The 27411-nt window shown below is 52.5% G+C and overlaps 8 protein-coding genes across 8 annotated transcripts; 5 read left to right on the forward strand and 3 right to left on the reverse strand.

The window, feature by feature from the left end:
- Positions 1-549: 549 nt before the first annotated feature.
- Positions 550-1215, forward strand: J4E87_005651 (uncharacterized protein; the record flags this gene model as incomplete). Its single annotated transcript, XM_049377258.1, has 4 exons — positions 550-558; positions 803-953; positions 1061-1128; positions 1177-1215. The coding sequence occupies 4 exons, from the start codon at positions 550-552 to the stop codon at positions 1213-1215; spliced, it is 267 nt and encodes an 88-aa protein (XP_049232884.1).
- A 1074-nt stretch (positions 1216-2289) lies between these two features.
- On the forward strand, positions 2290-3417 carry J4E87_005652 (uncharacterized protein; the record flags this gene model as incomplete). The annotated part of the gene is made up of 3 exons (XM_049377259.1): positions 2290-2538; positions 2604-3088; positions 3144-3417. The coding sequence occupies 3 exons, from the start codon at positions 2290-2292 to the stop codon at positions 3415-3417; spliced, it is 1008 nt and encodes a 335-aa protein (XP_049232885.1).
- Positions 3418-3638: 221 nt separating this feature from the next.
- J4E87_005653 (uncharacterized protein) lies at positions 3639-5389 on the reverse strand (the record flags this gene model as incomplete). The annotated part of the gene is made up of 2 exons (XM_049377260.1): positions 3639-5285; positions 5384-5389. The coding sequence occupies 2 exons, from the start codon at positions 5387-5389 to the stop codon at positions 3639-3641; spliced, it is 1653 nt and encodes a 550-aa protein (XP_049232886.1).
- A 1552-nt stretch (positions 5390-6941) lies between these two features.
- On the forward strand, positions 6942-7570 carry J4E87_005654 (uncharacterized protein; the record flags this gene model as incomplete). Its single annotated transcript, XM_049377261.1, has 3 exons — positions 6942-6951; positions 7002-7044; positions 7096-7570. The coding sequence occupies 3 exons, from the start codon at positions 6942-6944 to the stop codon at positions 7568-7570; spliced, it is 528 nt and encodes a 175-aa protein (XP_049232887.1).
- A 961-nt stretch (positions 7571-8531) lies between these two features.
- J4E87_005655 (uncharacterized protein) lies at positions 8532-9511 on the forward strand (the record flags this gene model as incomplete). The annotated part of the gene is made up of 3 exons (XM_049377262.1): positions 8532-8856; positions 8944-9293; positions 9317-9511. 3 exons carry the CDS (start codon positions 8532-8534, stop codon positions 9509-9511), a joined length of 870 nt encoding a protein of 289 aa, XP_049232888.1.
- Positions 9512-10123: 612 nt separating this feature from the next.
- Positions 10124-12659, reverse strand: J4E87_005656 (uncharacterized protein; the record flags this gene model as incomplete). Its single annotated transcript, XM_049377263.1, has 3 exons — positions 10124-10435; positions 10481-11954; positions 12007-12659. 3 exons carry the CDS (start codon positions 12657-12659, stop codon positions 10124-10126), a joined length of 2439 nt encoding a protein of 812 aa, XP_049232889.1.
- Positions 12660-17126: 4467 nt separating this feature from the next.
- On the forward strand, positions 17127-19619 carry J4E87_005657 (uncharacterized protein; the record flags this gene model as incomplete). Its single annotated transcript, XM_049377264.1, has 7 exons — positions 17127-17169; positions 17222-17348; positions 18048-18309; positions 18360-18620; positions 18669-19154; positions 19203-19315; positions 19367-19619. The coding sequence occupies 7 exons, from the start codon at positions 17127-17129 to the stop codon at positions 19617-19619; spliced, it is 1545 nt and encodes a 514-aa protein (XP_049232890.1).
- A 6604-nt stretch (positions 19620-26223) lies between these two features.
- J4E87_005658 (uncharacterized protein) lies at positions 26224-27411 on the reverse strand (the record flags this gene model as incomplete). Its single annotated transcript, XM_049377265.1, has 2 exons — positions 26224-26913; positions 26962-27411. The coding sequence occupies 2 exons, from the start codon at positions 27409-27411 to the stop codon at positions 26224-26226; spliced, it is 1140 nt and encodes a 379-aa protein (XP_049232891.1).

Consider the following 27411-nt stretch of genomic DNA (forward strand, 5'->3'; position numbering starts at 1 on the left):
AGCATTGCCTCTCGAGGCATCGAAAGGCCGGTTCTGATCACAGGGGGTACCGACCCTCAGGATGCTCGGCATCGTCGTATAACGGAAGAGAAGACGGCAGATGTTTCTTGAGAGCGTAGTTGGAGACAGCCCTACAATTGAATCTCGTTCGGCGCAATGCTGCCACGCTGTTTTCAAGAGCTGGACCTCTGTGCATGCCTTCGGATACCGGTGATCAACATGGCTTTCGGTATCTCAAATGCCGGGACCCCGAATTGGAAGTCCCTCTGCAGAGTATTAGACTTCTCGGGAGATCGACCACAGTGCGACGTATTTAAGCACCGAGGAAGCCATTGCGCCTTCATAGCACGAGATTGACCTGCGTCGTAGAAGATCCGCATAGTCTTGCGAGCGGTTGACTTCGAACGAAAGTGAGACTATAAAGGCGACAATTTCGCTCATGCCAGCTCATGACTTGCGCAAAGGCAATGTCTCTTTCCGGAGACACAATCATGCGTTCCATGCCGCATACCTTGCTTCTGAAAGAGAGTTGGGGGCGCATATTGCTACATGTTTCAAGTGAACAGCTGCGCCAATCACGCGAGACTATGTTTCTAACGTCGCGCAAATACCCAGGCAGGCTATCGAATCCATAAAGTAGGGTGGTAGGCCAAGTGTAGCTTAGCGCGGTCTGGGTCGCGCCTTCTGTCAATAAACCTACAGTTCACGCTCACCTCTCATCAACACCACAACGACAGCTCTACCTCTGCGACTTACTTCCACCAGCTTTCTCCGCTCATAAACTAATACTACCTTCAATCAGTATCTGCTATTCGTCATGGCTGCTACCACTACCAAGACTGCGACACCGAAGCCAGCCAGCACCGCGGGTGTCAAGAAGGCTGGTCCTAAGGGCGGTCGCATCGCTAAGAAGGGCAACGCGAGAAACGCGATGATCAAGATGCAAGCATACTGTAAGTCTGCATCGTTTGACGCGTTTTGACGCGTTTTTCGGACGCGTTCCTCCAGGCGCAAGAACAACACCTCACGGGACGACCGATCCGCTAACGAACGATAACAGTCAAGGCCCACCGCGATGAGTACAAGGATCTCTCTTTCAAGGAGCAACAGCAAGAGCTTGGCAAGAAGGTACGTCATCTCCATATAATGATGAGTAACCATGCTAACACTTAACAGTGGAAGGCTTCACCAGAGAACCCCAAGAACAACGTCTAATCTCACATGGAGTTGTTCAGCAGCTTTCACTTTCCTCTGTCTACTGTGAGAGCACGGTCGAATAAGGAATACTCTTCACTTTCATCAGTTATGCTCTCTTTCCTGGTCTTATCATGGATTGACGGTACGCAGCCGGCGTTTGGGTTGATGGGCGGGAACAATCACGGCGCATAGGTTACTGTCACGATCCGCTTTACAGCAATATGAAAGAAATTGATCCAACTCGTTCTTAGCATATGCACATGTATTAACTGTGTTGTTCCTGCACCTTGAGCGACACAAATCCTTTAGGCTAATTGCGAAGCAGTTGTACAGATCGAGACGAATCTTGGTGCCATGTTCCGGAAGATGACCAGGCCGGTGTCGACGTGATAGCTATTCGAGAACTAGCTGTCGATGAACTTCGGGGCATCGTGAGTGGCACACGAGTGCAGCTAGTAGCTGCTATCATATGAAGAAGCCAAAACTATGATGGCATAACTGGTGTATAGTGAGCCAACAGGCCGCATGTTCAGTCATTAAGAGCAGATCAAAGAGTGAAGAAAGATAGTTGGGGAGCGGAACTGTAGACATGTCAAGCATTTTCATGATGAGGATATGGACTGGCAAAGGAAGGGTATTTGTCCGGTAACGCCCGCCACTGCTTGTAAGCTCTTGGTAAGCTGGCGCTGGAAGCTGCCCCGCCCCGCATCCAGGTACCGAGAGCCCCTCCGACATCATCACCTCCACCTCTTGAACTCTTTGCCGGCGCCTGCAACCCTGTCCATCGCAGTTGCGCGACCTATGAGCTTTGCGCTATCGTCAGCGGACGTCTTTTGAGATGGGGCCCGATTCGGCGGCTTTCGCGTCGAGCTTCACGGTTGCTTTCGTTCGTCAATGTCGCAGCTAGCTTCAAGTGCACTACTTCCCTTCTTCGAATAGCTTCGCAAGCTTGTTGTGTCCTTTCCTTTGGAAGCCGTGAAGTCATCTTCATCTTCGTGTGCTTGGTTCTACGACCGTGACATCTTTCGTCTGAAGCTTGCCCAATCTCGACTTCAAACCCTCTACAACGTCCACGTCTCATCAGACAGCACCATGGCATCTAGCAAGGGCGCAGACGCCTCCACGGTTCCTGTCCTCAAAGATCTCACAATCGAAAACATCACCGAGAATGTGCATCGAATAAACTCGCAATGCGCAGACCCGCGCCTCAAGTACGTCATGGAGCGTCTGGTGTCGCATCTACACGACTTCGCACGCGAGACGCGCCTGAGCTTCGATGAGTGGATGGCAGGCATACAGTTCCTTACCCAGGTAGGACAAATATGCACAGACGTGCGACAGGTAAGTTTCGATCTGATCCTCGCGGTACAAGACCAAGATACCCGAGCTGTACTAATATGTCGTAGGAATTCATCCTTCTTTCAGACATTGTCGGCCTCTCTCTCCTCGTAGACTCTATAGACCATCCTAAACCGGCCTCCTCCACCGAAGGCACAGTCCTCGGTCCGTTCCACACGCACGACGCACCCTCTGACTCCAACGGCACCTCCATCTCTGCCGATCCCGACGGCGAGTCCCTACTCGTCCTCTGCACGGTCAAAACTACGAACGGCGAGCCCGTATCAGACGTCAAGATCGACGTTTGGGAAACAGACTCCAAAGGCAAATATGACGTGCAGTATGAGAACAGGGGTGACAAAGCAGATGGCCGTGCGGTTATAAGGAGTGACAAGGATGGCGTATTCTGGTTCAAGGGTATCGTACCCGTACCGTATCCAATTCCCAACGACGGGCCTGTTGGCAAGTTGCTTGAGAAATTGGGTAGGCATTGCTGGAGGCCGAGCCATATGCATTTCATGTTTGAGAAGGAGGGTTTCGATAACTTGGTTACGTGAGTCTCCGCTTCAGAACTCTTCGTTTGCATAGCCTACTGACGCCATGTTTAGGGCATTATACGTCCGTGGTTCCGACTACGAGACCTCCGACGCCGTCTTTGGTGTCAAGGAATCTCTCATTGTCAGCTTAGATACCGTAACAGCTGAACAGGCCAAGGAGTATGATGTCAAGGAAGGATCAAAATTGCTCAAATACGATTTCGTGTTGGTAACGGATGAAGAAACGAAGCAATTACGACATGACGAAGCGGTAAAAGCAATGAAGATGTTGGGACGGGAGGGAATGATGATAGTCAATGGTCTGCCCGTACCTGAGGTCGACTAGTCTGCAAAATAAAATGGAATGTTATGAAATTCGGGGTATGATAACTAAGGTCTTGCTAATCTGAAAGAAAACGTATCCGTTTGGATAACCACAAGGCTTCGAGCCAAGGTAAATGCAACCTGGAGAGCAACGCCAAGTACGCTGTATGAACTGCAAATGCCAGAAAAAGAAGAGAATCCTCCACATCGTGGACCAACTCGATGCCACCGAGTCAACTGCATCTAGCTAGTGACCCTCCTCACCCACAGGGCGCTCCCGTTCGAGTTTGGATCATCCCTCTCCCTTTTCTTCCATGCGCGATGCAACTTGAGGCCAACATCATGCTCCTCCCTGCGAATCTCATCCAACTCCTCTTGAAACGCCTTCTTCCTCTCTTCCGCGACTCTAGCCTTCTTAAAGTCGGTAAGCAGCGGGTTAGGCGGCGCAGCATTGTTCAAGTCCTTGAGCAAACGATACACGTTGTTGCGACGAATGCGTAGATCTTCTTGCTGCGATTCCAAGTAGGCGATGTGGTCGATGGCACTGAGTTGGGAAGGAGGTAGCGGAAGCGCCTTTTGTGATTTTTGTGATGAGTTGGAGAAGGTGGAGGAGGCGTAAGGGGATCTTGGGCTGGGAGTGTAGACTTTGGCCATGGGTGCGGGTTCCCTGTCTAAGGGCGGTACGGGGCGGCGACGGTTTAGGATCGAGGAAGCGGCCGATATGGGCTCGGTTACGACGCGCTTTCCTTGCGAAGACGAGAGTCCGTTGGGCGGTGAAGGTGGTGGTGAGTGTTGGTATGTCCCCGCACTGTTGTAGGTAGTCCACGAAAACCGGCTGATGGGTGCGTGCTTGTCCTTCTCTGATGTCTCTTTGTTGTATGGCGGCGTCGCAGTCCGCAAGGTGGGGTACAGCGTCTGTTCTACTGGCTCTACGGTGGCCGGGGACTGATTCAGTTGAGTGCGATTGGTTGGTGTGATAGGGCTCGGGTACGATGTGCTTATACCGAGACCTGTTGAAGGTGAGGTTGGAGAGATGTGACCGCTTCGAAGAGGCGTGTTCTTCCCTACTTTGAGCGGGACAATGGGTTTAATGCCGTCGTTGTAACGCATATCGTTATCGCGTGGATCCTTGGGCGCCATTTCGGTTGTTACAGTTTGAGTGTCAGGCAGCTTGGGTGCGGAATCAATGGCAGCTGCAAGCGCGTTTGACCTCGCTTGGTCCGTGCTTGGTGAAATCGTCTTGCGTGGTATTTGAAGTGGTTTGTCTGCAGGCTGGTATTTGAGCGGAGGAGCGATTTCTGATCGTCCCGTCGCTCGGCTCCACGGCTCCACGGGCGGTGGTGAGCGCTTCGACCCGAAGCGGCCAACGCGCTCCCCAAAACTTGTGTTCTTTTTCTCAGGACCACTGACTGAAACCTGATACCCCATGGGCCTAGGGTCTGATGACGGCACACCTTTCGCATAAGAGCCTGGATCGACTGAAGCGGCCTTCCCTGCACTATTAGGCTCGCCTGAATACTCATCCCACTTCACTTTCGCATTTGGCGCAAGCTTGCCCTCCCAGAACTTCTGCTTAGGTGCTGGTGGAGCGTCACCATTTCGTAGGACAGACGGCGCTCTGCGTAGGACGGGGATCTGGCTACCCGCGCGGGAATCGTCTTCGAGTTTTCTGCGATCGTCGTCCATGGGTGACACGTCACGCATCGAGCGAAATCTTCGCGGTAGGTTAAAAGAGGAGTACTGTTCCGGTTCCGGAGAGCTGGGAGGCGATATGTCTTCGTATGCGGAGGGCGATCTGCCGGTGGGGTTGTCGTTATTGTAGCAGAGTGTGTCTTGTGAGTAGATGGAGGAGGCCGTGGGTACTTCTGAGGCTCTGTAGTTGGGAGGTTCCTGGGGAGACAATAAACTGCGAGACAATCAGCGGTGAGTGAGCAAACGAAATTGCAATACTTACTGCGATAGTTGAGGGAGCGCATAATTATGGTGACTGCCATTTTGCAGGTCGGTCACTTTGGGATTGCGCTTCAGTTGATCCTCGTCATAGGTGGTTTCAAGAAGTACGGGGTTTCCTATTTGCGCATGCCTCTCCCTATCTCGGACGGCTCCCTGTAATCGTTTCCACATTATGGGCGAATCTGCATGAAACGAATATTAGCCCGGCTCGATATTGGTGCAAGTATACATAAGCATCACGAAGTATGGAAGGCGGTATTCTCAGCGGCCCCGAGCTACTTATTTCAGCAAGCCTCTCCTTTTCGCAGCAACCTTGAGAGCCATTGCACGGATTGCATGATTGTTGGATGCTTTTTGAAACCCATCGACATCGCGAGACTTGGCCTGGTTCTAGATCTGGTGGAGATGGTTGTCGGTGCGGGCGATAGGCGAGAGACATGGACCGTCGATCAGAGATGCGGAGGGCCACTACCAGATGTCTTCACTGTATCTGAATGACACAGACACCGGCTCTTTCTGTGCAACCTGGCATTGCGTCCCATCCCGGAACCGGATTGCATGGCAAGCGCATAAACCAACGGGCGATGTCGAGGACGCAAGTACCAAGGCCAAAAGAGCTGGTGAGGGGATAAGGAATATGAGTACGTACCGGTGTAATTATGCGTAAAGGGAGAGGTGTGGAGTTGGTGTTGACTGTTTGTGTTGTTGTTGTGGTGGTTGATGCCAGATTAAACAAAGAAACAGCACGTAAGCTTCAAGCCGTGAATCCTTCGGGCGCTGCAGCAGCACCGAGGGCGTAATTTTGGTAAATGAGGGAGGGCGACCAAGTCGAGGTAGAGTTATCCACGGGTATCAGTGCCGGCTCAGTGCATCTAGGAGAACACCCCACAAACACTCGCGAACTGCGCCTCGACCAAAGCGCCAGCGGCAGGATATCGCACCGGTGCCGCAAGTCTTTGTCTTCACACAGCGGTTCGACAGCAGCGAATTGGTTTGCGACACAATGTTTGGACGGGATAGGGCCGAGGCGCAAGAGGCGGCGTGGGCGAATCAGCGCGTCCCAGCACGGTGGAAATGAATCGCTGTCGCGCGTTTCAGGGCTGGAAAGGGCCCTGTTTCAGAGGCAGCGCGGCAGGGATGGGCTGGATGCAGCGGCGCGATGCTCAACGTCTGCGCGCAGATGGGCGCGTGCTTGCGGTTGTGCGGTCACGGTGCAAGTGGAGTCGAAGTATCTAAGATTACCATGGCCACTCTCCGGTGAAAGAGAGCAGCCGTCATCATCCGTGGTTGTGCAGGCCGGTGGCTATGTCTCACATGCACCGCAGTGCATCTCAGCTGTCATGGCGCCCCTTTGACGGGCAGATGCAGGCCGAATGTGATTCAATTGTATGTACATATGTGTGGATTCGGCCCTTGCATGTCAGCCGGCGGACGTCCGTGATAGTTTGGCATGGATGGCCGGTTAGTGCTGCGAGAGTCTTTGGGGTTGCATCATCGGCTGTCATGTCGACTGAGCTCCCCGCCGACCCTCAACCACGCCAGCACCCTTCACCGTCACCACTCTAGCACAGCTGTAGCACACCACCCGCAGCCATGTCAGATGGTTAGTCCCTACAAGAGCCACATACAGGGACAACGTCGCGCTAACCGCAGTAGCACTCCCATCACCTCTGCCGGAGCCAGCGGCAGCCCACGCGTAAGCAACCAGCTCCGCTCCTTCACCAACACCTCGCTCACAGCCCTCCAGCGCCTCCGTCTTCACCCCAATAAACATCATCCTCTTCTCTCTCCTCGGCCTGCTCGTCTATCTCCGCCTCAAGCCAGCCGCTCCGCAAACCCTCCCGCGCGCCCCGCCGCCAACCGTCTTCCGCACCTTCACCCCGCCCTCGCTCTTCCCCTACAATGGCTTGAACAACATGCCCGTCTACCTCGCCGTCCGTGGCCGTGTCTTTGACGTCACATCCGGTCGCAACTTCTACGGACCTGGTGGCCCTTATGCAAACTTCGCTGGCCGCGATGCCTCAAGGGGCCTGGCCTGTGGCAGTTTTGACGAGGACATGTTGACCAAGGATTTGGATGGACCGCTGGACACTCTTGAGGGTCTGGATGCCGAGCAGATGGATGCGCTTAGGGGATGGGAGGAGAGATTCGAGGAGAAGTACTTGGTTGTGGGCAAGCTGGTGCCTGTGGGCCACCCTGAGGCCGAAGACACCAAGGCGTAGACTCGACAAGGCAAACGTCTAGCAAGACTGTTGTGGAGACTAAAGCTACTTCATTGAGGCTGAAGGAATGGCATCCGTTCGCCATGCGTCGTCGCGCATGGTCTTGTAACGGTTTGCGATCCGATAAAACCGCCATGCCATATATACTACAAGCCTGTGCCAAAGCAACTGCATGTACACGGATCCAGCCGCAAGGCACGTAGGCAAGGACTGGAGGGGTTTCTCAGTTTCGAAGGGCTCTCTAACGTGAAATCAAACATCTTCATATTCTTGTAACGGTTTATCGTACGCCTTGAGACCTAGCATCGGACCAGTCTTGAGTGAGAGTCGACGAATGCATGACTTGTACATGGCCTGTCCCTAGTACAACATCTTAGCGTAACCGCCCGAATGCGGGGTTAGCTCTGATAGGCAATCAAATCCCACTTACTTCAACACGACTGATAGCAGACTCACCGCGCTTGTAGCGTCTCTTAGTTCATGCTTCCCATCCTCTCCCCGATGTCATAACGACGCCCTATATGCTTGGCGGGCGCTTTAGATATCAAATACATCCAGACCATCTGTTTGACACGCCTTGAAAGATAATCGAATACAACCATGGATCAACTTAGTCTTGTCGATAAGCCACTAGCATGGTTGCTGCTGCTGGCGGGGGTAATTGTTCTGGCATTGTCCCAGCGAGGTCGACTACAAAAGGCTGTCAGTGTACGAAGTCTCCAGTATTGCATCTTCCCTTAGAGACATTGATAACAACCGGTAATCCAGAGACCTTGGCGGGCGCCGACAACATCACCAAGCACCAACAAACTCGAGTCTATAAATCCAGAAGCCGTATACAATGCCATTACGCCGCTCCCAAACTTCAACCTCGAAACAGAAGCACCTCTCAAGCTTCGTCCTTTCAAACCGAAGTTTCATATGACCATGGGTAGCGTCTCCATCATGAATCTTGAACACTATGACAAGCACTGACACAGATGACATAACAGCTCTTGAGAACACCACCCTAAATGACCTCCTAGCCATGGACAACACCTACTGCACACGTTTACAAATTCGAACGAAGCTCCTCAATCAAGAACACCACGAAGTCATTGCATGCAACCCAGAAGCCGTCCCCGCAGTCCAAGAACTCTACGAATGGCTCATGGGAACGTACCTGCCCCAACGCTTCCCAAGCCTATACCGCATCACAGAATCAGGCAAGCATCTGCGGAATCACGTCACAGATACCCTCATCCCACTACACATGCCCAACGGGGAAGAAGCACTAGAGATCCTAGGTGCGAACATCGACACGGAATTCCTCTTACTCACTCCTTCCCCTTGTACATCTTCACCTACTAGTCCGACGAAATACGTACTAACAGCCTTCGTAAACTGCTTTCCAAGCGGCTTCAACACGCGTTCAAAACTTGGCCAACTCCTCGCTGACATCCACGCTCCCGTCCCCGGGTACGCGGCAAAGCTAGAGAAGAGCATGGATCGCTTCTTTGCCAATCTGCCTGTGGGCAAGATCGTTAAGCGGAGTAATTGGAGCATCAGTACGAATGGGGAGCTGTTCTGCTTGGAGGGTAATCATATGAGTGAAGAGGAGATGCAAAGAAAGCAAGAGGTAGAGGACGTAGAGGATGTTGATCTGAACAAGTCGGTAGTAAGGTGCGAAAGGCAGACGTTGCATCGTTTACCAAAGACTGGAGCACTGGTCTTTGCGTTCAAGGTACGTATGGCTGGCTTTGTTAGCTGGATTCGGCTAACGAGAACAAGACCTACCAGTATCCCCTACGTGAATTGAGGGACGAGGGAAGTGGGCAGGTTCTTGCGGAAGCTATCGACGGCTTGCGCCTGGGCAGCGTACCAGCCATGACTATCTACAAGCGTCAGGTCGTTTGGGGTGATAAAGTCAAAGCGTTCTTGAGAGGAGAGATTGATGCTTGAAGTATAGACAAGATGTATAGCACATTGATTATTCCACTACATACATCATGTTGACTGTATCTTGAGATACCGGGTGCCCAATATTATACATGTGAACTAGCTTTCCACCTCATCACCTTTCCTCCACCGAAAATTTCACATGGATCGGGAGTTCTTCTAGGGACGTCCAAGGCCGATTCCACAGGAAGGCCCACCCACAAGCAAGTGCACAGCAGCACTTACTTTTCGATCCGAGTCCACCACACATCTGCTCCATTGATTGTCGTGTAACCGGTAACCGTGAAGTGAACCATGGTCGAAAGTTGTAAATGAGCAGCGCCGTGAGACTCAAACCCAGTGGTACCCGACCCCACGGTAAATGTGTCCTACTCACTCCGTAGACCGATTACCCTTGTCTATGTTCTCCGCAGGCGCCATCTTCGATACTGGAAACCAGTCTGATGGCAGCCTATAAGGTCCTGTGTTAATTGTTCATACTCCATACACCAAAGTCCAAGCCCTTGCCCTAGCCGTGTTCTTCGAAGACGGTCCTTATTTTCACGCTCAAAGCAAAGAAGCAGAACAACGCCAAAAGTCAAGAAAATTGCCACGCTGAAATCCATGTTGTAGAGCTTACCGACGAATAGTGGAGGTACCAACTGGATTGCCACGTTTCATCATGGGTGGCTTGACGACAGCAGACTTTGCAGGTGTGGCGGTCTTAGGCGCGGGGTTCTTACTGGCGAAGAATTTGTGCGCGAGAGCTTCCTTTGGCGATAGACGCTTTTCGACGTTCATGTGTAGACTTGCGCTCAACAGATCCGCAAGATCGTTCAGCTCGCCCACGGTAGGTCCTCCAGTGGAGATGCTTCGGGCAGCTTCATGAACTCGCGTCTTCATATCGCGGTTGATCTTCTTCTGCTGTTCAATTTTACGGACAGAGAGCTTTGGCTCGTTAGTTTTACCTCTTAGAGGGACAAAAGCGCTTACCTTGTTGTACTGATCCACCTCCCTACTGATGAACTTCAACGGTGGACCCAACTCAAAGTTATCGAGAATATTGTTGACGAGACCCTTCTTGAGCAGCTTCTCGCTTGGCCATCCCAGACAGTCCATAAAAGACTTGATCATCTGGTTGTTAGACCGTCCGGTAAAGAGGATTTTACCAGTCCATAGCTCATACACAGTGCAACCCACAGCCCACATGTCGACAGGATAGCCAACCTCCATACCAAGTATGATCTCGGGTGCGCGGTAGAATCGACTAACGAGGTACTCAGTGCGCTCGATCACGTCTCGCTTGTCGACAGCGGTACCGAAATCGGCGAGCTTGATAGTTTTCTTGTCAGCAGAGACTAGGACGTTGTCTGGCTTTAGATCAAGGTGGATGACCTGACAGTTCTGCAAGTGCTGGAGACCAAGAAACATCTGACGCGCATAGATGCGGACAGCTGGAAGTGTGAGGCCGTGGCCGTTGGTCTCTTCCTTGAGCAGGTCTCGCAAGTTCTTCGACATGTGTTCGAACACGATGCACAGATGGCCCTTGTGGTCGAAAGAACCCAATAAGCGAATAATGTGACGCTTGTCTTGTGGGTCTGCCTCGTTGACTTTGCGCAGGAAGTCCATCTCCTTCTGACTGGCTCTTCTCATTAAGTCGTTCCGGCGAATCATCTTGATAGCGACTATCCTGGGATTTGAATCTCCGGTGTCAGCCCTGACTTCTTCAGCTTGTGCGACGTTGGCAAAGACACCACGACCAAGACCCTTGATCATGCGATAGCGTCCACCATCCACTAGCTCGTTGCTGATCAGCTTGTAGTAACCTTCGGGATCGTCCCAATTGTCGAGCAGCTTCTCGTCAAGCACAGTGCCTTTCGCAACAACAGCCTCCTCAGTTCCGACATCTTCTTCCTCGTCTTCGTCATCAGAAGCGAACATGTCGAACTCTTTCTTTTGTTTCTTGACAGGTGCTACTTTCTCAGCTGGAAGTGTAGAGAGGGCTTTCGGGTCGGTCTCGCGGTACGCATCCGAGGATACTTCGGTGTTCTGGTTCTTCTTGGCAGCGCGATCGCGATCGTCCAGCATGTCCTGTAGCGGGTCGTAATCCGCCGCGGATGGACTCGCTACCGCAGGACTGTTGCCCTCGCTGATTATGTTCTGTTTGTCGATTACCATAACGTCTGGTGAAGCTGGTACGGAGTCGAGGTCGCCATTACGGGGCGATGCGAACGGTGAGATGGGACTGTCGGCGTGGGCCGCTGGCGATCCGACATTAGGGGTTGCCGCTTCAGATGCATTCGTCAGCACAGCCTGCTGAAGCAGACTGTCTTTCGGCTTCTGTTGCTCAGAAGCAGCGGCGCGAATAGCAGCCCAGCGGCGACGTTTCTCTTCACGCGATTCTTGAGTGGGAACTTTCTCTTCGACAGGGGCCGGGGTGTACTCAGTCGTATCGTCAACGGAGGTCCTATTGCAGAGTCAGTTGTGTAGAGGAATCATTTGGCACTGGGTACACTTACATCTCAACATCTTCTGTCACGCTTGCCTTGTTCGCCTCGGCCTTGGGGCGTTCTGACGGTGCCTGTTGCTTCTGTGGCTGCGACTGACGAGACTTGTCGCGCTGCTGATCTCCGTGACGCGAGTTCTGTGGTCGCTTGTCGGTAGGCAGCGGCTCTCGGAAGTCTGGCACGGGGTTGGGGTTCTCGACTTCGGCGTAGGATATGGGCCTGGCGTGTGATCGGTCTGGTACATCCTTCTGTTCCTTGACAAAGCCTCCCTGGTAAGATCCTGGAGCCCGTCGAGGGTCACCGTGTCTGCTACGATCAGCATGATACCGCTTGTCAGGACGACTGCGCGGCGGAGAGGCCTTGCGCTTGTAGCCCCTTGCATCATTCCCAGTGTGGTCGGCTCGGCTTCGTCGATAGGGCGATGGCGATCGGTCGACGGCGCGGTTCCTCCGATAGGGTGACGGAGAGCGTGATGGGGTGCGCTTGCGGCGGTATGGCGAAGGGGAGCGACTCAATGCGCGGTAGTTATCATAAGCACCATCCAGTCCAAAGGACCTGCTTGAGCCGTTAATCGCAGGTTCGTCGCGCGAGTTGACTGTGTTTGCCTTGTGTCGGGTATCCAAGACCTCGCCCTCTGAAGCTGAACTTGAGCGAGACGCTGCCATGTTGGCTCTTGCTGTGATGCTGGACCGCGCTATCTTGCTTCTGAAGATAAATTCTGGCGTCAGCTTGCTTCTTGTTGATGAGAAGATTGAGTGTCTCTATCACTGACTGTGTAGCAGAGAAGGAGAGACAAGCGCGACCGCACCGAGATGGTGAGTAGGAACGCGCTGGTGATGGGTGAATTCGTCGTGGTCTCGTCGCGGTTGGCTTCGCGATTCAGCGGGGAAAGTGCAATGAAGTCAGAGCTTTAGGCATTACCTAAGCAGGCACGTGACCCTGGAACTGCCCGGACAACCCATCTATCAGCAAGACCACGTTTGCTTCTCTAAATCAGCGCTCAAATGTTCTGGATACCATCTCGGCCGATTGGTCAGGTCATTTGATACAACAAGATTCAGTGGACTTTTGAGCCGTTGGGATGTTTCCTAAGCCCGCCCTGGTGGTACCTCACGAAGTGTTCAGGTGCCCAGGTGGACTTCACCCATACATACTCTACTCCGACGTTTATAGAATTACCAACCTTACGAAAGACTTCGTAGCGGCTAGAACAAGACGTCTGCTTTGACCAGACGCCGCTTCCGTTGACGCAAGCAACGGCCAGATGAAATTTAGCCAGTTGTATGGTCCTGGACAGCGTCAAAAAGGGTGTGTATGCTGGTAAGGCGTCCAAGGACAGTTCATGATCAACTGACAGCGCACTTGTGCCTCATCGTGCCGTGCTTTCTTGCTCTTTCCGCTTTGCGAGGGCCAAAGCGGCGATGGTCTGATTCCCGTGATTCATGTCGAAATCCACGACAGCAGTCCATGACTCTTCGCAGGGGAGTTCCACAAAACGACTTCGTTACGGGTTGTAGTTGCTGTGTCACTGCCCAATGTCAACTGGATCGCCTGTAACAGATAGCATCGGATGCATCCCGCCGAAAGTATCCTCGCCTCGCCTCGACGCCTACCGAGGCTGTGCAGTCTTTGGTGACGGGTCTCATGCGATGGGGCTAAGCACCCGGTGTTGCGCCCCCCTCCGTCTACCTTGGTAGCTTACGCGCACGAAGATCTTCCGCATCTAAGATTCGCGAGCCGATCCATGTAACAGTAACATGCCAGTTGTAGTCCAGTAGGCCAATGTCTCTGGGTAAGGTAGGCGAGTTTTCTTTTCGATTATCGCAGGTCCGCGGAAATGCTTCAAGCATGATCACCATCAACATTGTGAACGAACGCATGTTATCCTTGCCAAACGACTATCTAAGCGATTGACAATCGCGCAGCAGAATACGAGACACTTTCACGCCTTAGGCGTGTTGGTATGGAAAGCACGGTGTGCGTCATGCTCGCAGATTGCAGCGGTGAACGATAGCTCACGTACACACCACCTAGGTACAAAGAAGAAAAGTGTCCACCGTGTAGAAAAGAAAACACGGGCCATGTGTTTGGCTAAAGGCTATGACAAAGGCATCAAAATTCGAAAGTATCTTCTCCAGAACCGCAGAGTACTACTAAAGGTTCTACAGTGTACACCGTAGTGTACCTAGGTAAAGGAGAAGTCCAGGTGAGATAAACTTTGCGCTACATAGGTACAATTGAGCAAAGGGTGCATGAAAGTCGTACGATTGACCCTGCAGGAAATGATATTCAACATAGCCGAGCTTCGGTACTCATCATGTTGTTGGACGGAACGGGTGCAATGAATGAGTACGTTACCCGAAGCGTACTTGATCTGATAGCTCTGCTAGCCACGTTTTCAAACACTCCATTGTGTCCGCTATACACGAATGTCACCGAAGATCTTCGGGGTTTGGATGACCCTGTGGCCACCTAGGTAGAATGGACGAGGTTCCGAACCAATCGCAAGCGTCGGCGTGGCTTCCGTAGCCACTGACGTGCTGAAGGCACGAAACGGTAGAGACCCTGATATAGCGTGTGCCAAACTACCGGGACAAGATGGAGAACCGACAACAGGGGACTGAGATGAAGTCAGGTCTGGACCTCGATCGATATCCTCCGTACAATTCTCTTCTACGCCTCTTCGACGCTTGCAAAGTAAGCCTTTTAGTTCTGCCATGTGCGAGCCATCTGTTCCAAATCAACGTACCATTCCAAGGATTTATGTTGCCTAACGTCATTTAACGGCGAATACCGGCCACACCGGGGAACACCACAGCACACCTAGCCGGCCGTGAACTATGCCCTCAACTTCAGTTCTCCAACCGGCCCCCAGTTATCCTTTCGACTCCATGTCTCCTCAGCAGCGATCCAGAACAGATGGAGAAATTCCAGGTCTTGAAAGTGCGCAAGCACAGAATGTCCTACCAGTGAGACAATTCCCAAATCTAGAACCTATGATCTAGCTCTATGATAGATTGAAGCATTACCAAGTTGTGAAAATCCTCGGCCAGGGTCTGGTCACGGTTCAAAGGGTGAATGGGCAGCAGTAGAGCCCATAGTAGTCTGAGACGTCTGAGACTCCAAGGCCGCAAAGTCTAGCGCAGGTCCGCAAGAAGCCGTAAACTCTGCGATCCCTGAGTACGTACTCGAGACTTCATAGCCTAAGGTTACAGACGGAGTTCGATGAGCAAATCTCGGTGTGATGGTCTAGGAGTACCTCGCAAAAGGTTGCTGATCGAGCTTGGAAGGCGCGTCCAATTTCCTTTTTGGGAGAGGCAGAATATCTGCCCGGGCAGAAAACATCATCCAGACACGATCAACACAGAGAGAGATATTGGTCAAACACGACTAGGGAAAGTGCTGACTTGGGAAACATCATGAGCTTCAGAAGGGAGATGGGCTTCAATAGTCTTTGCTACCGCAGCTACACTTCAACAATGGGTTTGATCGTAGTTTCTGCCCACCGAGATGTGTAGCACGTGGTTGCACACTGCACGGTGGAATGCTCGGTGAGTTGGCGTTAGGTGATAGATGCGATCGGGATACCAATCAGACGTGGTTAGAGCCATGTGTCTAAGGAAGCGACTGCGAAGTCTTCCCCGTACCCGTTCATGGTGTGGAACTAGTTGAAAAGCCTCGTGCTCCGTCTTAGGGTAAGAATACCCTCTTGGGCTAAGTTTGGGCCGACTTAGAATAATTGCTTGATGACAATTGAAAAAGGGTCAGGAACAGGTTTGAACGTAAGGTACCACTACAATAGCATCGACTTAGACGGCGTCCCGTACAGCTTGACATAGGCAATGTTGTGGAAAGTTTCAGCCTCGACGCCGTATCCCCGCGTAGTCTGTCTATGGCCTACTATGCGTCGAAGTCGAGCATCCAGCTAGTGGAAAGAAGATCCCGGGTATTCTTTCTCGTGCGTATGCCGACGGGAGGCGCAGTGGAAGAAGCACTATACCCGCCGCTTTGCTTACCTCGCTGCACGGAGGTATGCCATCCGACTTGGATAGAAGAAAGAAAGGCATATGAGCGTGGCGTGGCTTCGTGGTGGCGTTCTGCACTCTAATGCGCGTGCGGGAGAATGTTCCTGCCCAGCTGCCTGACTATTGACCCTGGCAAAAGCTACTTGACCGTGTTAGTCTTAACGTCCGGGCGTCGTGAGGGCACATGAAGCCGACATTCGTAAACTTAAAAACTACGTCACACCCTACCATCCTTGATGGTCTAAGCATACTGCGTTTTTCTCATGGCGGATCCCGGTTGGGCGCTTCAACGCGGCAGCGCGTCCAGCAAGCTTTGGTGGCTATCGGTCCGACTAGATATTACCACACCGGCTTGGGTCAAGGGCGTCGCGCTGCTTAGATTCTACGTGTTCCTAGCGACATTCCAACAAGCGTCCATGTTAGGTTGAGACCATACGGGATACTAAGCTATGGAGGCCTGGAACTTCGTTGAAAGTTGATTTGAGACGATCTGCCGCACGTCACTGCACCAGTGAGCATGCAAAGTGATGATCGACAGGCGTGATCTAACCGTACCTATGTTTACACCAAGAAAAAGGGTCCGATTCCACATAGCAACCTTGATCGCGCACATGGCGTACTAAGGCTACTTGTGGTTTACAGATCTCTGTTCAATCAGATGGAAAGCGACTCATACCAGTCGAAAAGTTCATGACATAGCATCATGGGGTCGCATGTCCGCGTTCGGTTTCGCATGCCTTTGCCAGCATCTCGTAGGAGCGGCCGTTCTAGCCTAGTCTAACAGTGCCGTCCGCTAACCCGATTTCCCCGCGGTCGTTGCTGTGTGGTGCGCTAAAACACTAGATCCAGCTGCATCCGAAAGCTGGTGTTTAGATGGGCGACGCTTTTGAAACTTCGTCCCAGTTCTATGTGCGTGTCAGCAGTTCCGCACAGGAGTTCGCCGGGCACTAATGAACCTCAGGCTCAGTGCTCTAGTAGAGGATATACAAAGTTAATGCCCGATATGCATTGCGGATCTTCCATGTGAATTTTGCAGAAGCAAATCCTTCCCTCCACCACCACCTTACTCCGACATAGCTCCTTTTGTTGATAACTCCGCCCTGAGATATGCTCGCATTCATGCCGGCACAATCATCGAATTCGTCTCCTGGTAGGTCGGCATCATGTCCAGCTCTTGATCCCCCCACTAACATATACCGCAGGATTGAACTACTGGTATGGCAGTGGCAGCTTGCCTGACACTTTAGAAGGACTTCCGCAAGGTAGCGCAAATCCTCGCTTGATGCGTCGTGCCTCGGAAGCCGTAGGACAAGCTCAGGGAATCCAAATGTGAGTATGTCAGTCTTAGCAGACTATCCCCACCAGCATACACACGATAGCAATCGACCCCGTCTCTGGACCCGGACCGGACCCATCTTTCGCCCACCTCGCACTCCGTTACCACTCCTCAAAAGGCCGAACCAGTACCTGGAAGGTGGTGGATGGCCTTGCAGTACGATGAGTCGACGACGTCCCTCTGAGCTCGCGGCAGGCTCCAATCCCCATCATCCACCAGAGACACAGAGCATGTTTCGAAGCACCGGTACGATCCGGAGATGCCAAGAAATACCTGGGAATCGTGAGAGATTGCTCAAGCTATTGCTCGAGCGATGATCCCCGGGGAAAGGATCTGCAAGTCGTCTTACGACCGCCCGTGGCTGTGCATATCGGCATGTCGTATTGGCGACGGAGAATATGTGCTCCGTTTAGGGTCTCCTGGCTATCACGACGGTAATTTGATATACCTGCCCGTTGCGGCGTCAGGATGACCCGTGCATTGCTGCGCTTCCAAGGATTTCCTTCGGCACTGGTTTCGGGGCTGTTGAATTCGGGCTGCTGGCGCGGGGTCCAAACCACCATGGACGGCGCGCATATCGATGCGAGTCTACGCAACGATGTGCGCAAGCCAGATGCGCGACCGTCGGGATGCATCGCCAGCTGCTACTGCCATTTTGACGCGGATTTTGAGTTGTGCTGACACTTCATCAGCCAGGAGCCCTCCGAGTGGGACGAAAGCCAGGTGCCCCTCCACCTCGACACCAACCAAACCAACCTCGTGATTCGCCCGCTGGCAGCGTCCGCCGCTGCAAATCACAAAGCCCCGCTGGCGCCCAAACAGGGACTTGGAGGCGCCCTTGCCAATGCTCGGGGGCAGCATTCGTCTCCCATTGCCGGCACGTATGCGTTGCGGACGCCCCGCGGGAAGATCACATCGATAGCATGTGAAAGCTGCAGGAAGCGCAAGTCCAAGGTACGTACCCGTTGTGCGCGTATGCCACAGGCACACTGACACATGCGCAGTGCGACGGCGTGAGGCCCAAGTGCAACACCTGCCAATCCAAGAACCTCACATGTGTCTACGATGTCGCCGAAGATGGCAAAACGACAACTCAACTGCGGGCCCATGTCAGGCGGTTAGCCAAGGAGTTGGATGATATGAAGTCCGTCGTGTCGCTGCTGGCAATGGCACCGGATCGTGCATCGGCTGCAAATTGGGCGTCCGAGCTGGAGAAGAATGGTTTCGCACACCATTCAGCTGAGGAGGTCAAGAAAGCGCTTTCGGTACGTTTCGCTTCAACCACTCATGGCCTGTTGCTGACTGAAGAAAAGGAGTCTCTGGGTCCAACACCTGCCCTTGCAGACGCCGATTCGTTTGGAACTCCAAGCAGTAGCGAGCCCTTTCCTAGTCACACGCACCCGTTGGCAGGCTCATCGTACGGCGGTTCTTCCCGTGAAGAGAGAGAGCAGAGTCAGTCTTCGCTGGCCTATTCCCACGACAATCCCGTCGATGTGACTGTGGCCGCGAACCCCTCTCCACTCAGCCTCGAGGCTGCGGCGAATGCCCTCAACAAATTCGGTTTCGATTGCGCGTTCTATCGGAGGACCAAACGAGATCAGCTCGCGAACGGGTGGAGCGAGCCACAGATATTTGGAAGATCGGAGATCGATGTCGATACGCTTTTGCTGGGCTTCTTGGACCCTCAGGACGCGCAGCCAGTCTCGACGTGGTGTTCTAGAACAGTCAACAGGCTGCTTCCCTCGTCCCCTCTGCCAGTCAGACTTGCGTCTACATGGCTTTTGACTAAATTGATGCGCGTAAGTAATGTTTCGCACGGCGCGAAGTCGGAGCTAATCCTTCTGCAGTTCCTCATATGGCCCACTGTGGAGAACGTGAACGCAAGTCCGGAGTGGTTGATGCCACCCGCAGGAAAGCAGGAGACGTCACCGTACGATATGCTCATTGACCTTGTTCCCTGGTACGTTCGCCGGCTCTTCAAATCATCTGATTCTTACTAACCATCCTACAGGCCTCAGGTACGCCAGTTGCTGTATGCGCATCCCCAGGAATATCCAGTTGTACATCTCGTTGGATTGATCGGTATCACATGGCCATACGCGGACGATGCGTGCCATTACTGGGACATTGAATCCGGCTACACCCGTATGACACCACTTTTTGAGAGTACCATCGCCGACCTGAACAACTGGACTGTCGATCCAAAGATCCTTGAGATTATGCCGCAACTGGAGGGGCATATCCCGATCAAGCCGGTAGCATGATATTCTTGCAGCGTTTTGGGTTGTTCATGTTATTCTTTCGGAGTTTGGTCCATCATCGGGTTCTTGGTGAAGTTCATCTTCGCATCTCTTGGTCGCAATCGGCGTATCCTTCACGTATCTTGGGGCGTTGGTCACATCGCAGGGCCGCTGTCCGCGAAAAGCCGTCTTTGGGTAATCATGTCTTGTAATCAAATGTCCGGGAGTAAGGCCTGGGGAGTGTAGTAATTGGGAATCGGAAAGGAACGATACAAACGAAAATGGAACATACTTGAATATAAGCAGCAAGTGCACGATTGCCTGAAAGTATCCGAACCCGGCCCTAGCAGCGCCAGGCCTTCCAAATAACTCTCCTTCGAGTCCGCGGAAAGCAATCTAGCGCCAAACTCCACTATCGGCTTCCAGCCATGTGGCTCTTGTGGCTCTTCTGTACCCACTCTGATCAATGTGATGCCAAGGCTAGACCGGAAGAATCAAACCGGTGTGGCGATCGGTGGAACATCTCGACTCTTTACACGGGCGATCCCGCTAGGAACTTCACTATGGCAAACGGCATTCGTGATCGAGAGTCTACTCGAGTCGGTAGATGATTGTGGTTCGATTCTTACTCATGTCCATGGCTATAGCGCATCCCTCTCGATTGCGGAGATGACTGTTAAAGTATTAGTGAAAATATCGAGAGACGGGCGCTGTGCTCTATACCCAAGAACGGCATATCTACGTGCAGCTTTGCACCTTACTGGTCCCGGCAATTCGAAGGGCACGCGTGGGGAACACGGCTTCTGCCGTGCAAAAGCGACCCACTTGCGATATATGGGTCTTTCGAAGATGTTGGTATTGGGAAGGTATTCCTCACTGAGCGTTAGGAACTCTTGTGTTATCGTGGCTTGAGCAGAGCGGATGCAGCGGGCAAAGAGCGACAGCGCTGGCTTTTGTGAGGCATCCTCTCCGCGGAAGCCGCAATGGCCTAGCCAAGTATATTCCCGTCTCTGTATCCTGAGCGTGCAGCCATTGTCCCACTATGCTCTAGCTTCGACTGACCATTCTGTCGGGATTCAACATTTCTTGGATGCTTTTGCTGTTTGGGAGGTTTGGGCTACAACTAACATTTTACCCAGGTATTACCGGGTGGAAATGGATCTTTGTGCAGATGGCTAGAACGAGCTGTATTTCAAAGGCCCCGTATGCAAACGAACATTCTCATAAACCAGACTCCATTGCGTTCACATGGGGATAATCCTACGAAACATTGTAGGGCATAGCGGATAGCAATTTTCGATACGTATCTCCCCACTTGGGCTAGCGTTCCTTCTCAGATGTTAGACGCTTTTAGCCACAACCAGACTTTGGAAACGTCCCCAATGAGCATGCGACGCCCGACCACCGAGCATCAATCATCAGCAAGTTCGTGGGAAATGCCCATTCAGGCTGAGCGCATGCAGCCATGCACAAGCGACTTTGTACGAGCTTGCCTATAGCATCACCCGGTGGACGTACCGATGGATGACTCTGGAGCTGAACTTCGGTTGCATGGGGATGTCAAGGACTGCAGTATCCCATGCATGTGCTGTCGCCGGCATGCGCAAATCAAATCCCATCTCGCAATACCACCCGCGCATCGCGAGCCGGGCCCACTCTTTCATGGCTGTCAGAAACAGAGTGCTTGCGCAAGGGTTGGCATGATTCCGATTGGCTCCAGGTCAACTCAGGTGCACCATCAGCAACTGCGCGTTCATGATGGTTGTTCGGCCCGAGTCTTTGATCGAGCACACTTCGGCCTTCATTGCCGACATCCCTGTACTCATAATGCTCATCGGTTGGTGAACATGTTTGATCATGATGCATTGCATAAAAGCGCTGCCCACGGGATGCGCTGGCTAAGTCTGCATTAGAAATTATTTGGACTAAGCTGAACACACCGGGTGTTCTAGGACCGAAAAGACATTGCAGCATATCTGCGAACGATTGAGAACAAAGGAGACGATTCGACAGAGGAAACGCGCGACTCAGAAAAGATCCTCAACCCCCACTACATTGCCCCCTCCGCTACCGATAGGATGTCCACAACCTCTTCGACTGCTTTCGGATATATCCTGGTTCTCTTTCCCAGCGTTGCCGACCAAGTCATTCATCCCTGTGATCCATTCAGTTCGCCCCGCCGTTTCATTATCAGCCTTCAGATCGTACGTGATTTTGCTGCCCACGTAGCCGACATGGTTACCAATGACCTTGTTCACTTTGATCTCACCGTCGGGGCTGGACACACATATTGTCATGGCAGCATCCTTCCTTGCGGCAAGAATTCTTGATTGTGCTGCGAGACGCGATCGCATCGGTGTGAGGGCGACATCTGTATGGCTCGGTTCGAAGGTCGGGGAGCCGACTACAGAGTCTACACGTAACGCTGATGTCACCCCATAGATGGACGCTCTGTGTTTATTTGGAGAATCCGCGACAGGCTCTTCCAACACGATGGAAAATCCGTCCGAAGTGGAGATGCGTGAAGCGGTCGCAATCTTGGACGTATCGGACGGAAGTAGTGCTGTCGCAAGAGGTTTACAAAGCGATTGTATGACCCCTTGAGGGTCGTGAGGCATGCGAATGCGACGTAGCATTGGAAAGCCGTTGGCCTGGATACTTGCTGCAAGCAGAGATGTGGCGTGGCAGCATATCGGTTCAACGTTCGGGAAAGGGAATGGTAGTGATTCTGGTAGCTCCGCAGATGTGGGTGAAATGAATGAAGGCAACGGGGAGGCCTCGGAGCGTATTTCCCAGTGGATGTATCGGAGTGATGGCGAGTCGAACACAGGATCGAAATTTCGCCTCGATAATATTGGCGCTCTGGTTTGGACGAGCGAGAACTCCTTCAAGCTGGCAAGATGTGGAGAAAGAATGTCCGCTATCGTGAGTATGCTTTCAATTTCCAAGTCCACAAGCGTCAGTTTCTGGATCGAGACGGCCTGCCGTGAGGTAGCAAGGCGCTGAATACCTTTCTCCGTGACGCCGGGGAGGTTTTCAAGGCGCAGTGACTGTAAGTTTGGTGGTATAGCGTTCAAAGCCTAAAGATGAGTGTACGAAGTCAGTATTTGTCTCACATACAGTTCGTACATGGATATGACTAACTATGTTGGTAAACGAGTGCGCCGCGAGTCCAGAGATCGCCAGATTTTGCAGATGTGGAGAGTTTCTGAAAGTTCCAACCACAGCTCGGAAATTGAGATATGTCAAACACTGGCCCTGCTCTTGATGCAGAACCAGAGTTGATAAATTGGAATGTTGAGAGCTCAGGTTGAGGAAGCGTTCGGTCGGGTCACATTCGGCGATATAGTTGCCTCTTACTGTCTCGTCGTCTTCGTCATCTGCTCCGGCGTCTCCATCCGCATTGGTCAACATCCACGCTCTTTCCCTGAGATTTGGTCTTGTAGACAGCGCGTGCGACAATCGGTCAAAGGCTTGTGAGAAGTGGACATGAAATCCGACTAAGCGTTCCAAACGCGGACAAGCCATAACCAACGAAGCTGCAAGATCCACGATCTCTTCTCGTTCAATGGTTGCGTTCTCGTAAAGCGACTGAAAATCAGACATGTGCAATTCCAGTACACGCCGAGATAGTCCAGAATTCTCGCGAAGTGTCCTCCGTAACAACTTTAGTCGGCTTGTGCCTTTTGTCTTGAGCTTCGGAAGCCCTCCATGCTCTTCATTGGTGAGAACCAGGACTTTGCTGTACATGACAGCACTCGCAGCCTTATCCCATGCGCGGCTCGTCAATGACAGGCTGTGGAGATCTCCAAGATAACATGATCCACAAGCTTGGTTGCGGTCCTGATAGATCATATTCAATTGGGCAAGAATGCAGTCGTACACTTCCCTCGGAAGCTTCTTGAAAATATGCGCCGGGAATTGGTAAATAGGCCTTGAGCGTCTGCGCGTTGAGTTCCTCCTGCCTCGTTCGAGCTCCCACGGAGTTTTCGTCAGGCGAGGTACAGCCCAGGCATCATACGCCGCATCTTTATGTATGCTCCGGATGGGAATCTCGGCATCGGTATATCGAGTTGATGAACGTATAGCGGCCTTTGGAACTACAACCGTTCTGGACGCGGTGGAGGATCGGTCTGTCGACACACTAACGGATCTCGGTCGAGACGGCTCATATCTAAAAACAGTCAGTGAATGAGGTTGAAGCTACTTCGAATACCGAACCACCCGCAAAGTCTGAAACGGGGGCCTGAAAAGACCCTGTGAATCGTGATGGCCATGAACGGCCTTGACTCCTTCAGAACGTATGTGTGGCGCGCGGTCGATTCGATCAAACTTACACATCGACCTGGTGCTTCTCCCCTTTATCCTTCCAGGATCTTGATAAACGGAACATGATTATCGCGCGTTCCTGAACAACACTGCGGCTATTGAAGAGAATGACAAAGGAACGAGTGCCAGTCTCGACAATACGGGAACAGATGTCGCATCAATAAGCCCAAGAACAGTACAACACAAAACCGACGAAAAATTTGGACCAGACGCGTGTAAGACGGCGCGCAATGTTCCAGCGCCGCGACCTACCCTGCAACACTCATATATCCCGTACGACGCACCCAGACATGCGCTCCGCACGGGCGGCAACCCAGCATGATGCCGTCACAAACCCACGGACTACCCTGCAATTAGCTCCCAAGAAAGACGCCGAGATGGTAAAGCCCACAGCGGACGAGGTCAGCGGGTCAATCAGAGAAATGCATGTACGCCACGAGTGAATCATGGCGACAGCACTACGATACGACAGGTAGGTTCCTTCGGCTGTTTCTGGAGATTGCAAATCCTCCGTCGGGTTGGCGAGGACTTAGCGCCACCGAAGCCGCGGGTATAGAATTGTGCTCTCGCTCTCGCGGGTAATGACAGATAGTGGGACCAGGAACGAGAAATATTTTCTTGGTCACTGTTGTGCCGTTGTACCTAGGTAGTTATGCGACCATGCAACGGCCCTCCGCAGCGTCCACCTCACGATATCGTACGACGCTCTCGCCGCGCAAGGGCTGGAGATGGGTGTTCTCTGTGATCTGCCGAAGATCATGATGCCCAGGTGTATTCTGCATTTGCGATGTGGAGGCTGGAGAACTGTAAAAGGGTCGAACGGATCTCGGAACGACCGCGGCCCTGGTTTGGCGATCCACTTCTGGGCAATCTGCGGTTCCTTTCGCCAATCGAAAGCTCGGACGCCGCGAGAACCTGCATATTCGTCCGCTTTGTGGAGAGCTGATTATCGCTATCCGTCGCTTTTTCTGGTAAGATATGCACTCACAGCGAGAGAGCGTCGACATCGAGATAACGCGATGTCTTGCGGGGTTTCGTTGATGATCAGAGTCTTGGTGCATAGGGTTTTCTACGGCGTCCGTGCCAGCAGGATCGATACCACCTCCCTTCGAAATTTCGACAATCCTTCCAATTTGAGCGCTATTTTCCCCCCACAGCTGGATGTTCGAAGAGAAGCGTTGTGATTTGAGTTTCTAGAAAACTCCGTGTATATTCCCATGTCTAATACGAGTCAAACACCGGTTCAGACAGGTACCCGGATAGTAACATCGCATGCAGGCACCTGGTTTTGCTTCGTTTGCGGCAGGCGATATGTTAAGTATACAGCCTGGCATTTGTCTTCGATATGATCGCGACGCACTGGGAATCCGACACTGCCCAGGTGGCATGGCGATAAGAACGCGAAACTGGAGAACACCCCAAAGGTGTCGCCGAAACTACCAGATGCAGTAGCCGTGGAAAGCGGCACTAAAATGTCGTGAAGATTTAGCGTTTGAACCCTTACCCGAGCGGTTCTTAAGCTCGGAGGATTATGGACACCGAACGTGCCGAAACTGTTTTAATGGGGCAGCCGGTGCGGTGGCTTGAACGCTGGTTTGTGGCACAGTTCGCAACAGACCAAGTGAGCAGGGACGATGCGATGAAGGGGTCTTCCCGTCTTTGCGCGCGAGGCTCTCTGTTAACAAGTTGAAGAAAGCTCTTGCGCAAAGACACGCGTAATTGGGCATTTGCCGTGGTCACCTTGCTTTTCGGTCGGACTGAGGCGTGTTGTGCTTAGTAACATAGGATTTTGTGCACCAGATGCCATTATCCATTGTGCGCGATGTATTGTACAACGTCATTATCTCAAATAAGGGTGGTGTGCCACCGGGTAAGTCTGCCGACCTGAAACGCAGTCACATGGAGCGATTAATCTAGAGCAGACATGATACGGTGACATCGAGCTGTGAGACTCGGACTCAAAAGCCGTCGCACAGTGCTAGAGACCGATGTCTCGGCAGATTCATCGACTATGACGCGAACACCACTTATCGACAACTAAGATCACTAGCCAACGAAGAAGATGTACGCAATCTACGTAGAGTCACATTTGGATATCGGATGCGCGAACTACCATACTTCCGCAATTAGCTACGAAGAGTAAAATGAATCTCGATTTCATGTCTAATAACGTGACTGGATGAGCGAGTAATTCGCTGAAGTATATTACATTACTCCATAAAGATCGTCCCTTACAAGAAACCCCCTATGGATATCATTCACACAACAAGCCCTACACAATTTGCGAACCTGTATACGCTTACAAGAAGTAAACTGCAGCAGCGCCGAGCAGCGCGCTCATGCCAATGGCACCAGTCTGCCTGGGGGCAGCGTTGTCAGTGTTGGAAGGAGTGCTGGTGGGGTCAGCAGCATCGCTAGCGTCTTCGCCGATGCTGGTGGTGGGAGTGGGCTGGCCACTCGTGAAGGGAACATCAGAGACGGGAGTTGCGCCCTCGAATGCTGGCTCTCCCTCGTCAGAGGTGGAGTCGGCAATGGTCGCGTTGGAGGGGTTGAGGACCTCGTCGATGACGTGAACAACACCGTTGGCAATGAGGATGTCGGAAGCGACGACACGAGCGTTGTTCACGAAGATACCGCCCTCACCAATAGTGATGGTGAGTTGCTCGCCGTTGGCAGTGGTGAGATTGGTACCGTTCTCGAGGGTAGAAGAGTAGCCAATGGTGCCGGCGATGACGTGGTAGGTAAGGATGCTGGCAGCGTCCTCAGTGCTTAGGTTACCGAGAGCAGAGCCAATGTTCTGGAAAGCCTCGTTGTTGGGTGCGAAGATGGTGATGTTCGGGGTGTTGTTGACGGTGTCAAACAAGTCGGTCGCGTTGATGGCTCCGCGGAGGGCAACAAGGTCGGCGGCAGAAAGGGTGTCGGCAGTGTTCTCAGGTAGAGTCAGGACACTATCGATGATGTGGATCACACCACCAGTGAAGTTAACATCCTGCGTTTGTTAGCTAAGCAAAAGACAAAATTAGAGAAGAGCACATACGGCTGTTGTAACAGTTGAGTTGGCGAGCAGACCACTGTAGAACATTACGCTGTCATCCATGGCAATTGCCTCGACGACCTGACCTCCAGTGACATTGGTGAACATTGGGTTGGTCAACGCTGTAGGAACGAAGGTGCTAGTGTTGGTGATGTCGGTCGACCTGAATGTACCGTTGAGCACGTGGTACTGTAGCAGGGCGGTGAGGAGGCCCTCGTTGGAAGTGAGACTGGAAAGTGTCTCATTGTCGATCTTTCCGAAAGCACTGTTGGAGGGTGCGAGAATGGTGATGTTGGTGAGACCAGCCAAAGACTCGAGTACACCTGCGGGAATGACCGATTGGAGGGTGGAGAGCTCGTCGGTGGAGTTCAAGGCGGCAGCGAGATCAGGGACAGTCTCGTTCTGAGCAAGTGCGAAGCCCGCAAGGGCGAGGACGGAGAGTTGCTTGAGCAT

This window comes from Alternaria ethzedia, assembly GCF_023757985.1.
Source record: "Alternaria ethzedia strain BMP 0044 chromosome Unknown scaffold_12, whole genome shotgun sequence".
NCBI classification, from domain to species: domain Eukaryota; kingdom Fungi; phylum Ascomycota; class Dothideomycetes; order Pleosporales; family Pleosporaceae; genus Alternaria; species Alternaria ethzedia.